The 17354-nt window shown below is 38.7% G+C and overlaps 1 protein-coding gene across 1 annotated transcript; it reads left to right on the forward strand.

Annotated features, from left to right (window-relative positions):
- Window positions 1-325: 325 nt before the first annotated feature.
- Window positions 326-12593, forward strand: LOC127095565 (plasma membrane ATPase 1). The gene is made up of 15 exons (XM_051034238.1): window positions 326-379; window positions 521-640; window positions 712-810; window positions 1235-1372; window positions 1458-1592; window positions 1737-1916; window positions 2056-2262; window positions 2351-2470; window positions 2668-2787; window positions 2872-2994; window positions 3075-3179; window positions 3270-3414; window positions 3507-3656; window positions 4347-4429; window positions 12522-12593. Exons 1-15 carry the CDS (start codon window positions 326-328, stop codon window positions 12591-12593), a joined length of 1851 nt encoding a protein of 616 aa, XP_050890195.1.
- The last annotated feature ends 4761 nt before the right edge of the window (window positions 12594-17354 follow it).

The raw sequence follows: 17354 nt of genomic DNA on the forward strand, positions 1-17354 counted from the left end.
TTTCAATACCAGAAAGTGTTTGAAGAATCGGTTTCAGAACGTCATTTCTACTGCGGTATGTTCTTCATTTCTGCATTTTTTCATTTCTGATTCAGTTCGTCATTTCTACTGCGTTTTGTTCGTCTTTCACCGTTTCCGAAACCCGCAATACGTGAAACAAATTACACAAAGGTTATTCGTTATCGATTGCATAATTTTGTAATTTTGTAATTAAGGTATGCCCATAATTTTGAAACAAATTATGCCCATTAGGTTCCATAATTTTGTAATTTTAACTCATTTTGATTTAGAGCTCAAAATTGAAGGGGAGCAGAAAATAAAGAAAATGGTGGAAGGGACTATGTCTCTTGATGCTGTTATAAAGGAAGCTGTTGATTTGGTATGTCAAAACATGACACTGATACATGTGTCTGTGTCTGTATTGCGTCGATGTGAAACACTGAGACGTGTCAGACACTATACACACCTTCCATCAGATGTATTAGACATTTGATAAATTTGGAATTTGTTGTATGTATAGGAGAACATTCCTATTGAGGAGGTATTTGATAATCTAAAATGCACAAAAGAAGGTTTAACCTCTGAGGAAGTACAAGAGAGGCTTGACATGTTTGGATACAATAAACTTGAAGAAAAAAAGGTTAGAATCCTGACTTAAGTGCTTATATAGTTTCTTACCAAATTGTTATGTAACTTTAACTTCTTGTACAGGAAAGTAAAATACTGAAGTTTTTAGGGTTTATGTGGAATCCTTTGTCATGGGTTATGGAAGTTGCTGCTCTCATGGCCATTGCTATGGCACATGGAGGGGTAAGTCTCTTCCTTTTTTTGTTTGTTTTGTTATTTCTCAATGGTTTTCATTATTTCAAATCATACAAAATTAGAATAACTATGAAACTGTACTCTTATAACCTTTGGTTAACTTGATTTGAAAGTTACAAATGTTATTCATTTTACAAAAGGATTATGGAATACATACAAGAAAGATTTTGGTGGTAGAAGTTTGTTAAGGTGAAAAGTCATGTTTGAACTTTCAACTAGTGTTTTTAAAACCAGACCGTCCAGTTTAACTGGTTGAACTAAGAACCGATTAGTCCGTCTGCTGGTTCAATCAGTGTGTTTCAACTTATTGAACCATTATCTAGAAGTCCCACCGCTAGATCTTCGGTCCTGGTTTTAAAACAATGGTTTTTAATATCAACCGGTTTAATATAACAACGCTTTGATTATGCAGGGAAAGCGAGGAGATTATCAAGATTTTGTTGGCATAATTATTTTGCTAATTATAAACTCAACCATAAGTTTCATAGAAGAAAATAATGCTGGTAATGCAGCTGCTGCCCTTATGGCAAGATTGGCTCCAAAAGCAAAGGTTCTTCTTCTTCTTCTCTTATAATCTCTTTTTTATCTTGTCTTGCTCATAGTTTCTTTGATTTCAAATTATATTTGATTAATAGGTACTTCGTGACGGAAAATGGAGCGAAGAAGATGCTTCGGTATTGGTCCCTGGAGACATAGTTAGCATCAAGCTAGGGGACATCATTCCTGCCGACGCACGTCTCCTTGAAGGTGACCCTTTGAAGATTGATCAGGTAAAATCTATAAAGTACTTTGAAATTACTGATGCATGATTCAAGCGTCACAACGAATAATATCTTCCACGAGTTTATTGATGTTGATATCAGATTCTAGATTTCTTGTAATTGAAGTTATGTTTTTGCTGTTTGTACTTTTAGTCTGCTCTTACCGGAGAGTCACTCCCTGTGACTAAACATCCCGGAGAAGGAGTATATTCTGGTTCAACTTGCAAGCAAGGAGAAATTGAAGTCGTAGTCATAGCAACTGGAGTTCACACATTTTTCGGAAAGGCAGCTCATCTCGTCGAAAACACAACACACGTTGGACATTTCCAACAGGTACATAATATACTAAATAATGTATCGCAGACAAAAGCGATTTGTTCAAATTCCACTATACTTACATTGTTATAGCCACTATTTGACATCACCGAATGTTGTGATAATAATGCTCACTGCGTGACAAATATTATTACAGGTTTTGACATCTATTGGAAATTTCTGCATCTGTTCAATTGCTATTGGAATGATTATTGAAATCATTGTGATATACGGCGTCCACGGATATGGTTACAGAAACGGTATTGATAACCTTCTAGTGCTACTAATTGGAGGAATCCCTATTGCAATGCCAACTGTTCTTTCAGTTACAATGGCTATTGGCTCACATAAGTTATCTCAGCAGGTTTGCAATTAGTACATTGATTATTCCAACATTTCAGTAGCTTTTTAAAGATGTTGTCAAGTTTTGATCATATGCATCATTGTTGTAGGGTGCTATAACAAAGAGAATGACTGCTATTGAAGAAATGGCCGGAATGGATGTGTTATGCAGTGACAAAACAGGCACATTAACTCTTAACAAGCTTACAGTGGACAAGGAAATGATTGAGGTTTTAATCTTATTCTTTCTAAAGATAAAATAGAACATCGCAATTACTTGAGACATAAGTTTCTTTTTTTGTCAAAAGTATACAAACAGATAAATATTAGTATTCGGAAAAACCCGAGTTTGAATTCTGACTGAAACAATCTTTGACCAGGATGTATATTAACTTTGTTTCCCCTAACAATCATGAATATCTGGCAGGTTTTTGCCAAAGGTGTTGGCAAGGATTTGGTTGTACTTATGGCTGCAAGAGCATCAAGGATGGAGAACCAAGATGCAATTGATTGCGCAATCGTTTCAATGTTGGCAGACCCAAAGGAGGTACAGACTCTTCAAAGTTTGTTTTCCATCATGTTGTGTAGTTGAAATTTGGTTAGTCTACTAATAGTCCTTTGGTTTCGCAAGGCACGAGCTGGAATAAAAGAAGTTCATTTCCTTCCGTTTAATCCAACTGATAAAAGAACTGCCCTTACATACATTGATGGTGCTGGTAATATGCACAGGGTTAGCAAAGGTGCACCAGAGCAGGTAATACATAATTCATTCTCGCTTTTCAAGAACCACGCAACCTACCGATCATTGATAAACTTTTCTCATATACTGTGTAGATTCTCAATCTTGCACAAAACAAGGCAAAAATCGAACGGAAGGTTCATGCGATGATTGAAAAGTTTGCAGAACGTGGACTTCGTTCTCTTGGGATTGCAAGACAGGTTTATTTCCCTCTTACGAATTCTTCATAATCGGATAAGTCAATTATCATGTATTCTTTCCTTAGCACCGAAGTTTTTTTTTTCATATAGGAAGTACCGGAGGGAAGTAAGGAAAGTGCAGGAGGACCATGGGAGTTTGTTGCTCTTCTCCCTCTTTTTGACCCTCCGAGACATGATAGCGCAGAAACAATCAGAAGAGCTCTTGATCTTGGTGTTAGTGTCAAAATGATCACTGGTACGTTGTATCACAGTACCACCGTCATTTGAAATTGAGTCAATGATTTTATATAATGCAAACTATACTCATGCTACAAAAAAAACTTTCAGGTGATCAACTCGCAATAGGTAAGGAAACGGGAAGGCGTCTAGGGATGGGGACTAACATGTATCCTTCTTCATCACTGCTCGGTGAAAATAAAGATCAATTAGGTGCTGTTTCCATTGATGATCTCATTGAGAAAGCTGACGGTTTTGCTGGTAAAAAGCGCTGTCTAAGGGGGGGATTAGAAAGCGCTTTAGGCAAAAGCGCTGTCTAAGGGGGGGCTTAGATAGCGCTTTTTGAAAAGCGCTGTCTAAGGTATACCTAAAAAAATTAAAATAGGAGGGTCTTAGAAAGCGCTTTTGGCCAAAGCGCTGTCTAAGGGGGTAGGGCTTCGACAGCGCTTTTCAAAAGCGCTGTCTAAGGTATACCTAAAAAATTTAAAATAAGAGGGTCTTATAAAGCGCTGTCTAAGGGGGGGGGGGCTTAGACAGCGCTTTTAAGATTTAAAAAAGCACTGTCTAAACCTTTAGCAACGGAGGTTTAGACAGCGCTTTAAAGCGCTGTCTAAGGCTAAAAAAAGCGCTGTCTAAGGTCTTGTTTGTTGTAGTGACGAACACCATAACAAAACGGTGTCGTAGAGAGAAAGAATAGATCCTTGGTGGAACTCGCAAGAACAATGCTCAATGACTCCAACCTTCCTAAATACTTTTGGGGGGACGCAGTTAGCACAACATGCTTTGTTAACAACCGTGTCAACATTCGGCCGATACTCAAAAAGACTCCGTATGAGCTTTTCAAAGGAAGAAAGCCTAACATATCCTTCTTTCATATTTTTGGATGCAAATGTTTTGTCCTCAACAATGGAAAGGACAACCTTGGTAAGTGTGATGAGAAATCCGACGAAGGTATGTTCCTTGGCTACTCCGTATCTAGTAAGGCATTTAGAATTTTCAACAAAAGAACTCTCTCTATTGAAGAATCAATGCATGTATCTTTTGATGAAACTAACCCCTCGAAAGAGGATAACTTTATTGTTGATGATGATGATGATATAATAGATATGTCACAACAAGAAAAGGAACTTTCAAAGGTTCAATCAATACCACAAGGAGATGGCTCACCAATCATTGAAGAACATCATGATCTACCGAAAGAATGGAAAACTCATAGAGATCACCCGATCGATAAAGTTATTGGTGATATTAGCCAAGGCGTTGCAACACGACTAAATCTCAAGGATACTTGTCTCAACATGGCTTTTGTATCTCTAATAGAACCAACCAAAGTCGATGAAGCCTTAGGCGAAGATCAATGGATAGTAGCAATGCAAGAAGAACTCAACCAATTCGAAAGAAATCAAATTTGGAGTCTTGTACCAAGACCGGACAACAAGCACATCATAGGAACAAGATGGGTCTTCAAGAACAAACTTGATGAGAATGGGATCATAGTTCGTAACAAAGCAAGATTGGTCGCACAAGGATACAACCAACAGAAAGGAATTGATTTTGATGAAACGTTCGCTCCGGTAGCAAGGTTAGAAGCAATTCGATTATTACTTGCTTATGCTTGTTCTATGAATTTTCAATTGTTTCAGATGGATGTCAAAAGCGCTTTCCTAAATGGCTATATCAATGAAGAAGTCTACGTCAAACAACCTCCGGGTTTTGAAGACTTCAAGAATCCCTCACATGTTTACAAATTGAAGAAAGCACTATACGACTTAAAGCAAGCACCAAGAGCGTGGTATGACCGCCTCAGCAACTTTCTATGTGAAAAGGGATTTGTAAAAGGAAAGGTTGACAAGACTTTGTTCATAAAGAAGATCAAGGGTAACACCTTATTGGCTCAAGTCTATGTCGACGACATCATCTTCGGTTCAACAAACAAAGATCTTTGCGAAGAGTTTTCAATCATGATGCAAGGAGAATTCGAGATGTCCATGATGGGAAAATTGAACTATTTTCTTGGACTACAAATCAAGCAAACAAAGGATGGCATCTTCATCAACCAATCCAAGTATTGCAAGGAATTGTTGAAAAGATTCGATATGGATAGTTGCAAAGTGATGTCCACTCCTATGGGATCCGGAACGTACGTTGATCAAGATGAATCCTGAGTTTCAATAGATATTACAAAATATCGAGGTATGATTGGTTCATTACTATATTTGACGGCAAGCCGTCCTGACATTATGTTTAGTGTATGTTTGTGTGCACGCTTTCAAGCAAACCCGAAAGAATCGCATCTCACCGCCATGAAGAGGATTATGAAATATCTCAAAGGAACAACGAACTTCGGACTATGGTATCCAAAAGGTAGTATATGCTCCTTGATTGGCTATTCTGACGCTGACTATGCAGGATGTAAGACCGATAGAAAAAGCACAAGTGGTACTTGTCACATTCTCGGGAATGCACTAGTTTCGTGGGAATGCAAGAAGCAAGCATGTGTCGCACTTAGCACGGCTGAAGCAGAGTACATTGCAGCAGGCAGTTGTTGTGCACAAATTTTATGGCTTAAGCAACAACTTCTGGATTTTGTGTAGACCTCGGCTGCATTCCTCTTAGATGCGATAACACAAGTGCCATCAACATCACAAAGAACCCTGTCATGCATTCAAGGACAAAGCACATAGATATCCGACATCATTTCCTTCGAGATCACGTGTTGAACGGAGATGTAGATGTTACGTTCGTGGATACACATAACCAACTCGCCGACATATTCACAAAACCATTGTCTAAAGAGCAATTCTTCAAGATTCGGCGAGAACTTGGTATTCTCAATGAAGGTGACATCTAACTTTTTCTTCAAATTGCTTGTTATGTGGTATAGTAGCTTCAAAAATGTTTATTTTCACTTTTCATGTTATGCATTGCTAGCACTTCTTTTTCGCCGGTTTTTGTTTCTCTTACTTTCGCATGTCCGAAAATTATCGGTTTTAAAATATTTTTTGATCAAAAGTTACGTATAGATAAGTGCTAATACTTTGTGAAATTTTTTTGTAAAAATCTTTTCCAAATTTTTCAAAACAGAGCTGCTGTTTTTTATTATTTTTTGAAAATTTCAGTTTGTTAACCGGTTAACGGTATAGGTTAATGCCTCCAAAACAGCAACTATGCGTTAGCTTTAAAAATACAGAATGTGTGTATGCCTGATTATGTTTATGCTGATTATGTTTACCGTACACTTATTTTAATTCTGTCATCATTATGTGCTTGAATGCTTATCTAATGATCACATAATGTGTGTATGCTTGTCTACTTTTCTTTTTCATAAGATTCTTCCTTTTTACTAATGCCAAAGGGGGAGAAGACTTGTTTCTCTAATGGTTTCTCTATGCAGAATTTTATATGCCTCTCATTTAGGGGGAACTCTTAAACTTAGGGGGAGAATCAAATTAGAGAAACAAGACATTCAAGCATCTATCTCAAAGTTGGTTGTCATCATCAAAAAGGGGGAGATTGTAGAAGCAAGCTTCAATCCAAAAAGTATTTTGATGAAGACAACATGTATCAATGCAAAAAGAGAAGAGCTTCAAAGATAATTCAAGCATCAAAGTAATCAAGACACATATGCATGAGAAACTTTTTGATCAAGCTTCTTTTTCAAGTCAACCGTTTGCAAGATTGTTGATTCACTTCTAAGGTATATCTAATTCACTCTTAGATTAGTATACAAGTGTTCAACAATCATGATCTGCATTTGCATTTTTAACATAACCATTTGTTAACATGTTGAAATGAAAGACACAGTTTTCTTAGTATTTTTCTGTATTTCAACAGTGTTAACCGGTTAACCATATGGGTTAACCGGTTAACGCCCAGTTTTTTGAAATTCTTTGTTAACGTTATACGCGTTAACCGGTTAACCCATTTGGTTAACCGGTTAACACTGTTCGTTTCAGTGAAAAATAATTTTCAGAAACTTGTACCTTTTCATCATTTTTTATGAAAAATTTATACCTCTTTGAAAAGGTGTTTTGGCAATATAAATTCTTGAATTTTTAAAATGAATTTTCACCTCCAAGAATTTTCATAAAAACTTAAGATAATCACTCTTTCATATTTTCTTCAATATTTCATAAAAGTGTTCATAATCAAATTTTCATCTCATTCCATTTTTTGAACACTTGTATATTATTCATTGAGTGAATTATTTATCTAAGGAGAAGATCAATCAAGAGAAGATTGATAATACTACACTTTGTTAAAATCATCAAAAAGATTTATTTCTGTTTGACTTGTGATCCAGGATTGTTGGACACAAGGGTTAGTGTTGAAGAGGATTGTTCTTCATACACTTGTTTACCTATAGGTTAGATAGTAAGCATCACCATTGGTGTGAGTAGGCTGTACCATAATTCTAACTATAGTGAAATCTCTTTCGAGTCGAAAGGGGAGTGGATGTACCTTCGGATTGTGAAGGGAACCACTATAATTTCCGGTGTCTTTTTACTTTCCGCAATTTATTTTTCCGCACTGAAACGACAAATAACCAAAAACCGGAAACAAGTTCGAAGAATTTTTAACCACCTAATTCACCCCCCCCCCCCTCTTAGGCGCATTTACAACTTACACGGATGACTGGGAAGACTCAACCAGACATCAACGGATGAATGGGAGAAAATCGACGTTTACCGACACCAACGGAGAGGTGACTAGACATCAACGGATGATTGGGAAGACTCAACCAGACATCAACGGATGAATGGGAGAAACTTGACATTTACCGACACCAACGGAGAGGTGACCAGACATCAACGGATGAATGGGAGAAACTCGACGTTTACCGACACCAACGGAGAGGTGACCAGACATCAACGGATGACTGAGAAGACTCAACCAGACATCAATGGATGAATGAGAGAAACTCGACGTTTACCGACACCAACGGAGAGATGACCAGACATCAACGGATGAATGGGAGAAGACAACTGATGTTACTGACATCGAAAGATGATGTCGACAGACACCAAAAAGGACCCGCACGGGGATCAACACGACACCCACTGGTATCGCAAGGATGACATCTGCCTATGTCAGGACCAGGCCACACATTTGTCAGGGGCTATGCTGAGGAGTCAAGCTTTCCTTTCGCTGCCGGGTAAGGAAATAAACCTCTCTGGGGTTTGTTGATTCTGAACGCTGTCAAGAGCAACTGTAGAAAATGTCCCGTACAGATGTTACAAAACGGTCCACCTCTGCTGGGGAATTGATCCAAGCTTGCAAGATGCTACCAATTGTGGGGAGTAGCATTGCTGGGGTGCTTTGCTGATCGGACCTTCTCAGAGCGGCACAAAAACCAACTCAACTAGGGAGTCAACCGACGGGGAAAACACCAACCTCTCAACCATGCTGGGGAAACCAACTCTGAAATCAACTCAAATGACCCAAGCGTTGCGATGCTAAACCTTTCTGAATAACATCTACACCTACCACTTGATCCCATTCTCGGACGGCCACCATGGCTTAGGGCTAGTCTATGCTTGCAATGCTGATGCATGATTTTTCCAGCGCAATGCCCCATAATCATGGAGATGCTACACTCTTAATGATGCAATATGCTATGCTTATCTAAATGATGAATGCATAAAAGCACGTCCCCTCCAGGGACAACACCTGGGAGCTCAAGGAACTCTGCTGAGGAATTCAATACCACTTCAATTTCCACCCTGCTGGGAAAAGATAACCCTTGTTGGAGATGACCTCCACCGAACCCAATCTGCTTGGGGACTACTCTGCTAGGGGAAGTAACCAATGCTTATCTCTACTGGGGATAATTTTCACCGTACCTGATCCGCTTGGGGACCTCGCTGGGGAAAACCATCAACATAAACCTCCGCTGGGAAGACTGCCCACTTCAGACTTGGAAAACAATCACAACCCTGCTGGGGAAAGGCATTCACGACCCTGCTGAGGATTACAGTACTTCATACCCGACTGTTGAGGAACAAACTACTCACAGACACGTCCGCTGGGGATATGAAAACCTTCAGGCTTGCCGAGGAGACACCGATCTCGAATCTACCGTGGAGATAACACTCCTAAATCCACTAGGGCAGATACGGCCTATTTGACACGGAACACCCGTCGATTCGTCGAACACCGACATTCATCATCCAACCGCAGTGTCAACTTCCTTCTTTTGAGGACTCCCAGATTCATCCGGTCTTTTCTGATTCATCCCCTAGTATTCTCGTCTTTTCTTTGCTTTGAGACGAATGATCTCCTCAGATTCGGGCTAACTCTCTAATCTTCAGACTTTGAAGAGTCTTCTTGATTACCCTCTAGGATCGTCGTCCTTCTTCCACCGTCTTTTCGCCGTTCTTCTATCCCTTGTCCCTGATTGGACTCTGCGGGGATCTTTTGTCAAAAGGCTTCATATCACAACCTGCAAGTGAATGAAAACAAACCAACAGCACTGTAAGACCCCAATTTTGGCCCTAAGATCCCTCATGGCATCATATCATATCATTGCATTGCCTCAAGGATCATTGGACACCTTGCTTCCTTCCCTGTGGGTGGGATCTTTTTGAGAGTGGTTCTTGATCACCAAGCATTGCTTGCATTTGTATATTATTGCTTTTATTTTAATCACTAACCAAAAATGTACAAAAATATGTCATTAACCTTTGTTACTTGCAGCTTAAGCAGTCAACAGGTCAAGGCATAAGGTGAATTCATGGTACAAAGAGCAGATGGTATTTTCTTGAGATATGAATCATGTGATCATTTCATGGACCTCATATGAGCTATAGGTTCATTGTGGAGCAAATTCCCAAGTGGTTGAGGCCCCAAATTCATCAGGACATTTTCAGGTCATCTAAGGACCTACACAGTCAACTGTGGATTTTGAGTGTGGAAATTGAGTGTCTTCATCCCATTCATGTCCCAATCATGCCTATTCATCATTCCAAAGATCAACATTGAAGAATTTGAAGTCAAATCAAAAGTTTCCAAAAATGGAAAGTGACCTATAATTTCAACTTTCCAAAAATGGCAAGTTTTTGGTCTAACTTCAACTCAAGTTTCCAACATCAAAGAAGCTTCAAATGAATTTTTGCCCAACATTAAAGTTGAAGATCTCTCTCTCCCATTTCCAAAATGTCCAAGATCATGAGCATCTGATGAATGGTTGAGGAGATATGATCAAATCATTTCCAAATCATGCATCACATTACATAAAATCTCATCACATGATCACTTGTTAATCCATGCTTTTTTTGGAGGGAAATTGCAAAATTCAAAAATGGTGCATTGTATGGACTTTCTACCATTACCAATGTGTTTAAAAGATGATTTTAAGTGAAAATGATGAAGGAAGTGGTACTGTTCACGTAGGTTTACTACATGCACCATGCAATTTTCAAAATTTGCAAAAACACCTTATTTTCATTAACCAAGTTAATTATGGATTAGCAAGGTGATTAGGACTTCATATAAATACCTAAATCTAATAGAATTTGGAGGAGGTTAATCATTTTTTCACCATTTCTAGATCCAAAAACTTTTTCCCTCCAAAATTTTCTCTCAATCAAAACTTGAAAATTCTCCACATAGCATAGCATTTTTCTTCCATATTCTGGTTTATTGAGTGTAGTGGATGAAGAATCAAGCGTTGGATCATTGAATTCGAGCAGAAATCAAGCATACTCCAAGCAAACTCATGAAGATGGAAGTGTAAGCCACTACAGGAGTGGATCTAGACACTTTAGGAGCTTGAATCGCTGGTTTTATTGTTCTGCTCTTCAAGAGGTAAAAACTCGAATCTCTTAATTCTTCAATCCATTGCCATGTTTAGGTAGAGCTTTTCATACTGATTAATCTGATATAAAATTCGTGCGAAATGGATGAGAAATGAATGAGTTATGCTTGATTAAAGTTTGACATGTCAAAATGTTTTCGCTCGTAACTCTTAATCCATGGCTTGTTAGGCTTAGATGTTGATTGATCTGTAACCTACATTGGAAGAGCTTTCTGTTGATGTATTCATTTCGAAATTCTGGAAAATTTTCTGAACACAGGCATTGTAGCGCCACCGTCTTCGCGAAGAAAACGGTGGAAACCTCCGCGCACCGTATGCGTATCATACGCGTACGACCTGCTATAATTTTGACCTTACGCGTACCATACGCGTACCAGCGCCAGGGTTGTGTCTGGTTCACGCGCGCACACGCTTCGATTCCTGCATGCTGCATATTTTCAAACTTAAATCCATTTAATCTTTCCCTCCAAATTTCCAATATATGTTCATCTTGATTTTCATTATTTTTTTCCAACTTTAAAAATTCATATCAAATTGAAAAATGCCCCAAAAAATGCCTGGTTTTTTGCTACTTGATCCTCTGTTTGTCTAGAATTCTATCATGTTGATTTCATGATTTTACACTTCCTGGATTTTGATTAGTGCTAGACTTTGTGATCATATGTGCATTTGTGACCTTGCCTTACTCTTTCTATTGTGAAATGCTTGATATTGATCCAATTGCTACCAAATATTGCATGATGATTCTTGACATGTTAATTGACATTTTGGTTTTAGTTTGACATTTTTCCCATGCTCCATTCCTGTTTTGTGTATGTGTTAACATGGTGTGACAATTTGTGTCACACATTTGGTTGTTCAAATTGTACAATTTAATTTCCATGACAAATGATCTTTCCTGCTTTTGATTTTTTGTATGATGATCATGTTGAATGTGTTGAATGCTCATAAATTTTTCCAGAATTATTTGAATCATTTCTGTTTTGTTTTGGAATTTTCATTCATGATGATCATATATGAGCTTTGAAATTGTCATTGACTTCCTTTGCACATGAAATGCTTTTGCTTGATGATTTTGATGTGATCCTTTTTAGGATGTGTTAATATGTGTTTGAAGTTGCATTGTGTTGAATTTAAGCTCCTGTTTTGAATTTTTTCTTCACCTTTGACCCTAGGCTTTGACCTAGTGGTTTGTACTTACATGTGAGCTTTGAATTTCAGGTTCAAGCATTCAAATTCCGTGGTTAATGTGGCTTCATCATTTGAATGCTGATATTTGCTTTTGAATGCTAACATTTTCTGTTTTGTAGGTTGATGATAAGTCACTTGAGTTTGACTTATGGCTTATTTGTTGCACATTGGGATTGTCTGTTTGTTATTGATTGTTGTCTATTTATCTGAGTATTGTACTGATTTGTTTAGTTGTTTCCACAGGTACTTAAGTTGCTTTAAGTTCATTTGAACTTTGCTTTTCTTTTGCTTGTGGTTGGCATACCACTTAGGTATAATCCCTAATCTTCATGTAGTCTGGAAGACCTGCTGTTATTGCCAGGCACCTGCCTGAAGCCCTCCTTAAGAGGCCATGTCTTTGTTTGTTTAATTTTGTGCCAAGCAGGTAAAGTCCTCTTAAGAGGCAATTGGCAGATAAAAGGGATGTGTAATCCATCCCCTGCTATTCTGTTGTGTCATTCACTTTGCTCATACCATGTGTTGATGCATTGTGAATAAGAACCCAAGATCCTATAGAGTCAATCATTTGTGGAGAAGAGTTCCTACATTCTGAACTCCCACACTTTCTATTGTTTAAAGCGCACCCAGGCCAGGGATAAGAGCTATGAGGCATAACCCTCATCTCCATTTCATCTGCTTCACCCGAACTCTCAATGTTAGGGTGAAGAGCTCAAAACACCCCATTCCAGTTGGCTTGTTTCTAAAGCCTAACCTTGCTTGAGCCCATTGATTGTGTATAGTGTGTGCTAACTGATTGATTCCTTACTTGTTCATCTGTGCATATTTCTTGGTGTGTGCCTTTGTGCATTGTTCTCATCTTTGAGCATTAATTGTATATCATTTCATGATCATTGTTTCATACTTTGTGACATTTTGTTTTGCCCATTGAGGAGTCAATTGTAAGTCCATTTATTGGCAGTTGTTTCCTGTGATCTGGTAGGAGTTCGGACTAAGACCATTGATTGGAATCCTATTTCCTTGGAGTCGAGCGTAAGACCATTTATTGGCAAGTTGTTTCCTCTTGCTTATTGCATTTGTTTCCTTTGTTTTGTGAGACTAGTGTAAGTCCATAGATTGGCATCTGGTATCCATCTTTGTTTTGTGAGGCTAGTGTAAATCCATTGATTGGTATCTGGTTTCCATGTTTTCTTTTGTGAGACTAGTGTAAGTCCATAGATTGGCATCTGGTATCCATGTTTTATTTGCTTTGTGAGATTGGAGTAAGTCCATTGATTGGCATCCGGTATCCATTTATATTAGCTTTTTCTATTATTTGTTTGTTGCCTTTTCCAAAGGAATCACTTGGATCATCTACATATGATCTCAAGAGGTGAACAATTAAGAAGTTTTGCATTCGTTAACCTTCACCCTTTTTGTTTCTTTATAACCTCCATTTGCATGTTAACTCAAACCAGAAAACTTTTGTGCAAACATTCTCACTTGTTTTCAAAACTAGAAACCTAGGCCTTAAGCCTTTGATTTTTCAAACTTCATCTTCATAATACTTCTTTTGAATTGAATTCTAATCATACTTTGACCATCTTTTGTGAATAATTCTAATTGGTTAATTTCACTCATTCAATTGTTTTGTGGCTCAAGTCCACTTCTTGATAAGTTTTCATACATTAACCATAGATCTCAATTATCTTAGTGGTTGATGTGAATCTCGCCTTTTGTCCTTAGTGATTGAATTGTAAGACTTCCTTGCTTATTATAGGGCATGGTCCCTCACTAGCAAGTTGAAGCTGTTCTCACATGGTGGACTTGTGGTTGTATAGGTTGAGTTTTCTCCCGTGGATAATGAAAGAACTTAGGGCTTTTGTTTAAAATCAACCCTCTCATATTTTGGAAATCTTTTAGCCGAACTACGGCGTTTTGATCCTTATCTTTCATGAAAAGGTACGTGGGCAACATGTTCATCCGTTCAAACACAAAAATAATAAAAATTGTATATTCTTCTCTCATCCCTTCCATCAATGTTTGCACAAAATATTTCATTAACAAATAAATTGATACAACAAGTTGTGAAAAGAGGTTCCCTAGGAGTACCTAGGATGCATTGGGTGCCTAACACCTTCCCTTTGCATAATTACCCTCTTACCTCGATCTCTGATCTTTCATTAGTTTTTTACGCGTAAAACTTCTTAGGCTTTTGTTCGCTTTTTAGCCATTCCTTTGGATAAATAAAAGTGCGGTGGCGACTCTATCTTTGTATGCTTTGCTTTTGATTTAATCAATAAATCATAAAGTGACGAATACACCGCTACAGAAAAGTGGCGACTCTGCTGGGGACGAGAGATTGTTTCCTAGTGGGTTTGCCTACTTTTCACACTTTGTTGTATCATATTTGTCTATTTGTTATATGACATATTTTTGTACAATTTGGGATTACTGTATTAATTGTAATGCTTGATTTGCTTCATATATCAATTGCTTGCTTGTTTGGTGATCTCTGTGAGATGAGTTCTATACCCGAACTCATGTGCACCCTATAATAGGAGAATGGCATAGTCTCGTCGACTTGTGTGGAGTTATTCCTTAGCAAGTTGACTTGCGAGTCCATTCACTTGGTGGAGGTCATGTTGGATTAATAATGTCACACAAGTTATTTGTGGTTAGGCATTATTCTTTCAACATGTGCCTTAGAAGCCAAGGACCTTAGTTTACCAAGCCCATCTTGGCCTATTTTTAGGACGTAGTGTGGAGGTCGTTCAGATGTAAGGTCTGATGCTATTGTTACGCGATACTACACTCATAAGAGTCTCTCTTGAGAATACTTTTGGAATACGAGTATTCGTTCCTCCGATAATATTCGAGAGATGGGATGATGACTATGGGAACCTCTGGTAGAACATGTTCGGCAGGTTTAAACCATAGTACACTCCCTTTGGGTGGTTCTTAACCGAAACTCCATGCTCGTGACTCACAACAAACCCGTGATTCATGGTCGAGTCGTTCAGACATCCTTAATATCAATGGAACTTGGGTGTCGATAAGGTGTAAACCATAATCCACCAAAATGGATGATTGATATTAAGGATGATTGAGCGGGTTCATATATCGTTAATATCAATGGAACTTGGGTGTCGATAAGGTGTAAACCATAATCCACCAAAATGGATGATTGATATTAAGGATGCTATGAGCTTTCCCATGACCTTTGTCTAGTGTGCTTTGCTTGATCCTTGAGTGTGATTGCTGCATTCATGCATTCATGCATTCATCTGCATCCATATCATCAGATAAAAAGAAAATTTTCAAGGAACTTAAGGGGTTTATTTGCAAAATTTTCAGATATGGAAAGACAAAAAAGGCATACAAAGAAGTACAACTTTAGACAACCCGATCTGAAAGAGTTAAGGAATCTGACATCTTATGTATTAGATCCCTTGGGTTTCAAAGCTCGTTATGGGCAACTTTTGCCTCTGCTGACTACTCAGGTTGATGAAGGGTTGATGAATACTTTGGCGCAGTTCTATGATCCTTTGTATCACTGCTTCTCTTTTCCAGACTTTCAGTTGTTGCCTACGCTCGAGGAGTATGCTCATCTTGTGGGTATTCCGATTCTGGATCAGGTGCCGTTCAGTGGCTTGGAGAGTATCCCTACTTCTCGAGAGATAGCTGACATGTTGCACATAGATGAATCCTTGGTTAAAGCTCATATAACTTCCAAAGGTGGAATTCAAGGTCTCCCTTATGAGTTCCTCGTCGCTCAAGCTACTATTTATGGGAAGGCCATGAGTGAGGATGCCTTTGAGGCCATATTCGTGTTGCTCATCTATGGATTGGTATTGTTCCCCAACATCGACAAATTTGTGGATGTGAACGCCATTAGGATCTTTTCTGTTCTTAATCCCGTTCCGACTTTGTTGGGTGATGCCTATGTCTCTTTGCACCTGAGGAATACAAAGGGTGGTGGCGCTATTCTGTGTTGTTTGCCTCTGTTGTATAAGTGGTTTATTTCTCACTTACCACAGACGGTCGCTTTCAAGGAGAACAAGGGATGTCTACGGTGGTCTACGAGACTTATGTCTCTCACTAATGATGATATCTCTTGGTATGATCGAGCATATGATGGTGTCCAGATCATTGATTCTTGTGGTGAATTCTCCAATGTGCCTCTTCTGGGTACATGTGGTGGGATTAGCTACAACCCTGTATTAGCACGACGTCAGGTTGGGTTCCCCCTAAAGGATAAACCTAATAACATTCTGTTAGAAGGTGTGTTCTTTCAGGAGGGTAAAGATCCCCAAGGCCTGAAAGCCAGGATGGTCCGCGCTTGGCGCAAGATTCATAAGAAGGGTAGAAGTGAGTTGGGTCTGAAGAATTGCATAGCTTTGGAGCCATATACTACTTGGGTGAGGAAGAGAGCATCCGAGTATCTCATGCCCTATGATTATCCGAGACCTACACCGTTGGTTGTGGCTGGGCCTTCAACCCTCCTAACCAAGGCGTAGAGGAGTTGAGAGACGAAGACCTTTCACGTGTTTGGATCCGTGGAAGAGAAGAGTTGCTTCAGCAAATCAAGGAGAAGGACGCTCTGATTGAGTTCCTCGAGCATCAAGTCATTGATGATCCGAATGATGCATGGACTTCTCTACTTCCTCAGTCTTCCATGTTCTGGAAAAGGAAGTATGACAGACTCGCCCAAGAGAAGGCGGACATGGAAGCAGCATATGAGAGAGAGATCAAGAGGCTTCGTGCAGCTTATCTTCCGGCATCCCGAGCTTCTAGGGATCCATAGGATGTTTATTTTCCTTTTCTCTTGTAATGATTGACAATGCTGTACTTTTTTGTCCAAATATATTTGATGAGATATTTTCCATATGTGATTAAATGTTAAATATTCAAAATTGCAAATAATACCCTAAAGTTCCTTCAAAAAATAAAAACAAAGCATATGCACGAGCATT

This window comes from Lathyrus oleraceus, chromosome 6, assembly GCF_024323335.1.
Source record: "Lathyrus oleraceus cultivar Zhongwan6 chromosome 6, CAAS_Psat_ZW6_1.0, whole genome shotgun sequence".
NCBI lineage: Eukaryota > Viridiplantae > Streptophyta > Magnoliopsida > Fabales > Fabaceae > Lathyrus > Lathyrus oleraceus.

Bases quoted from the DNA above. Each gene is read 5' to 3' on its own strand.
- LOC127095565 (XM_051034238.1), top strand. From the start codon at position 326: ATGGTGGAAGGGACTATGTCTCTTGATGCTGTTATAAAGGAAGCTGTT. The intron at 2,788-2,871 runs GTACAGACTCTT...TGGTTTCGCAAG, and splicing joins TGTTGGCAGACCCAAAGGAG to GCACGAGCTGGAATAAAAGA. The intron at 3,415-3,506 runs GTACGTTGTATC...AAAAACTTTCAG, and splicing joins TAGTGTCAAAATGATCACTG to GTGATCAACTCGCAATAGGT.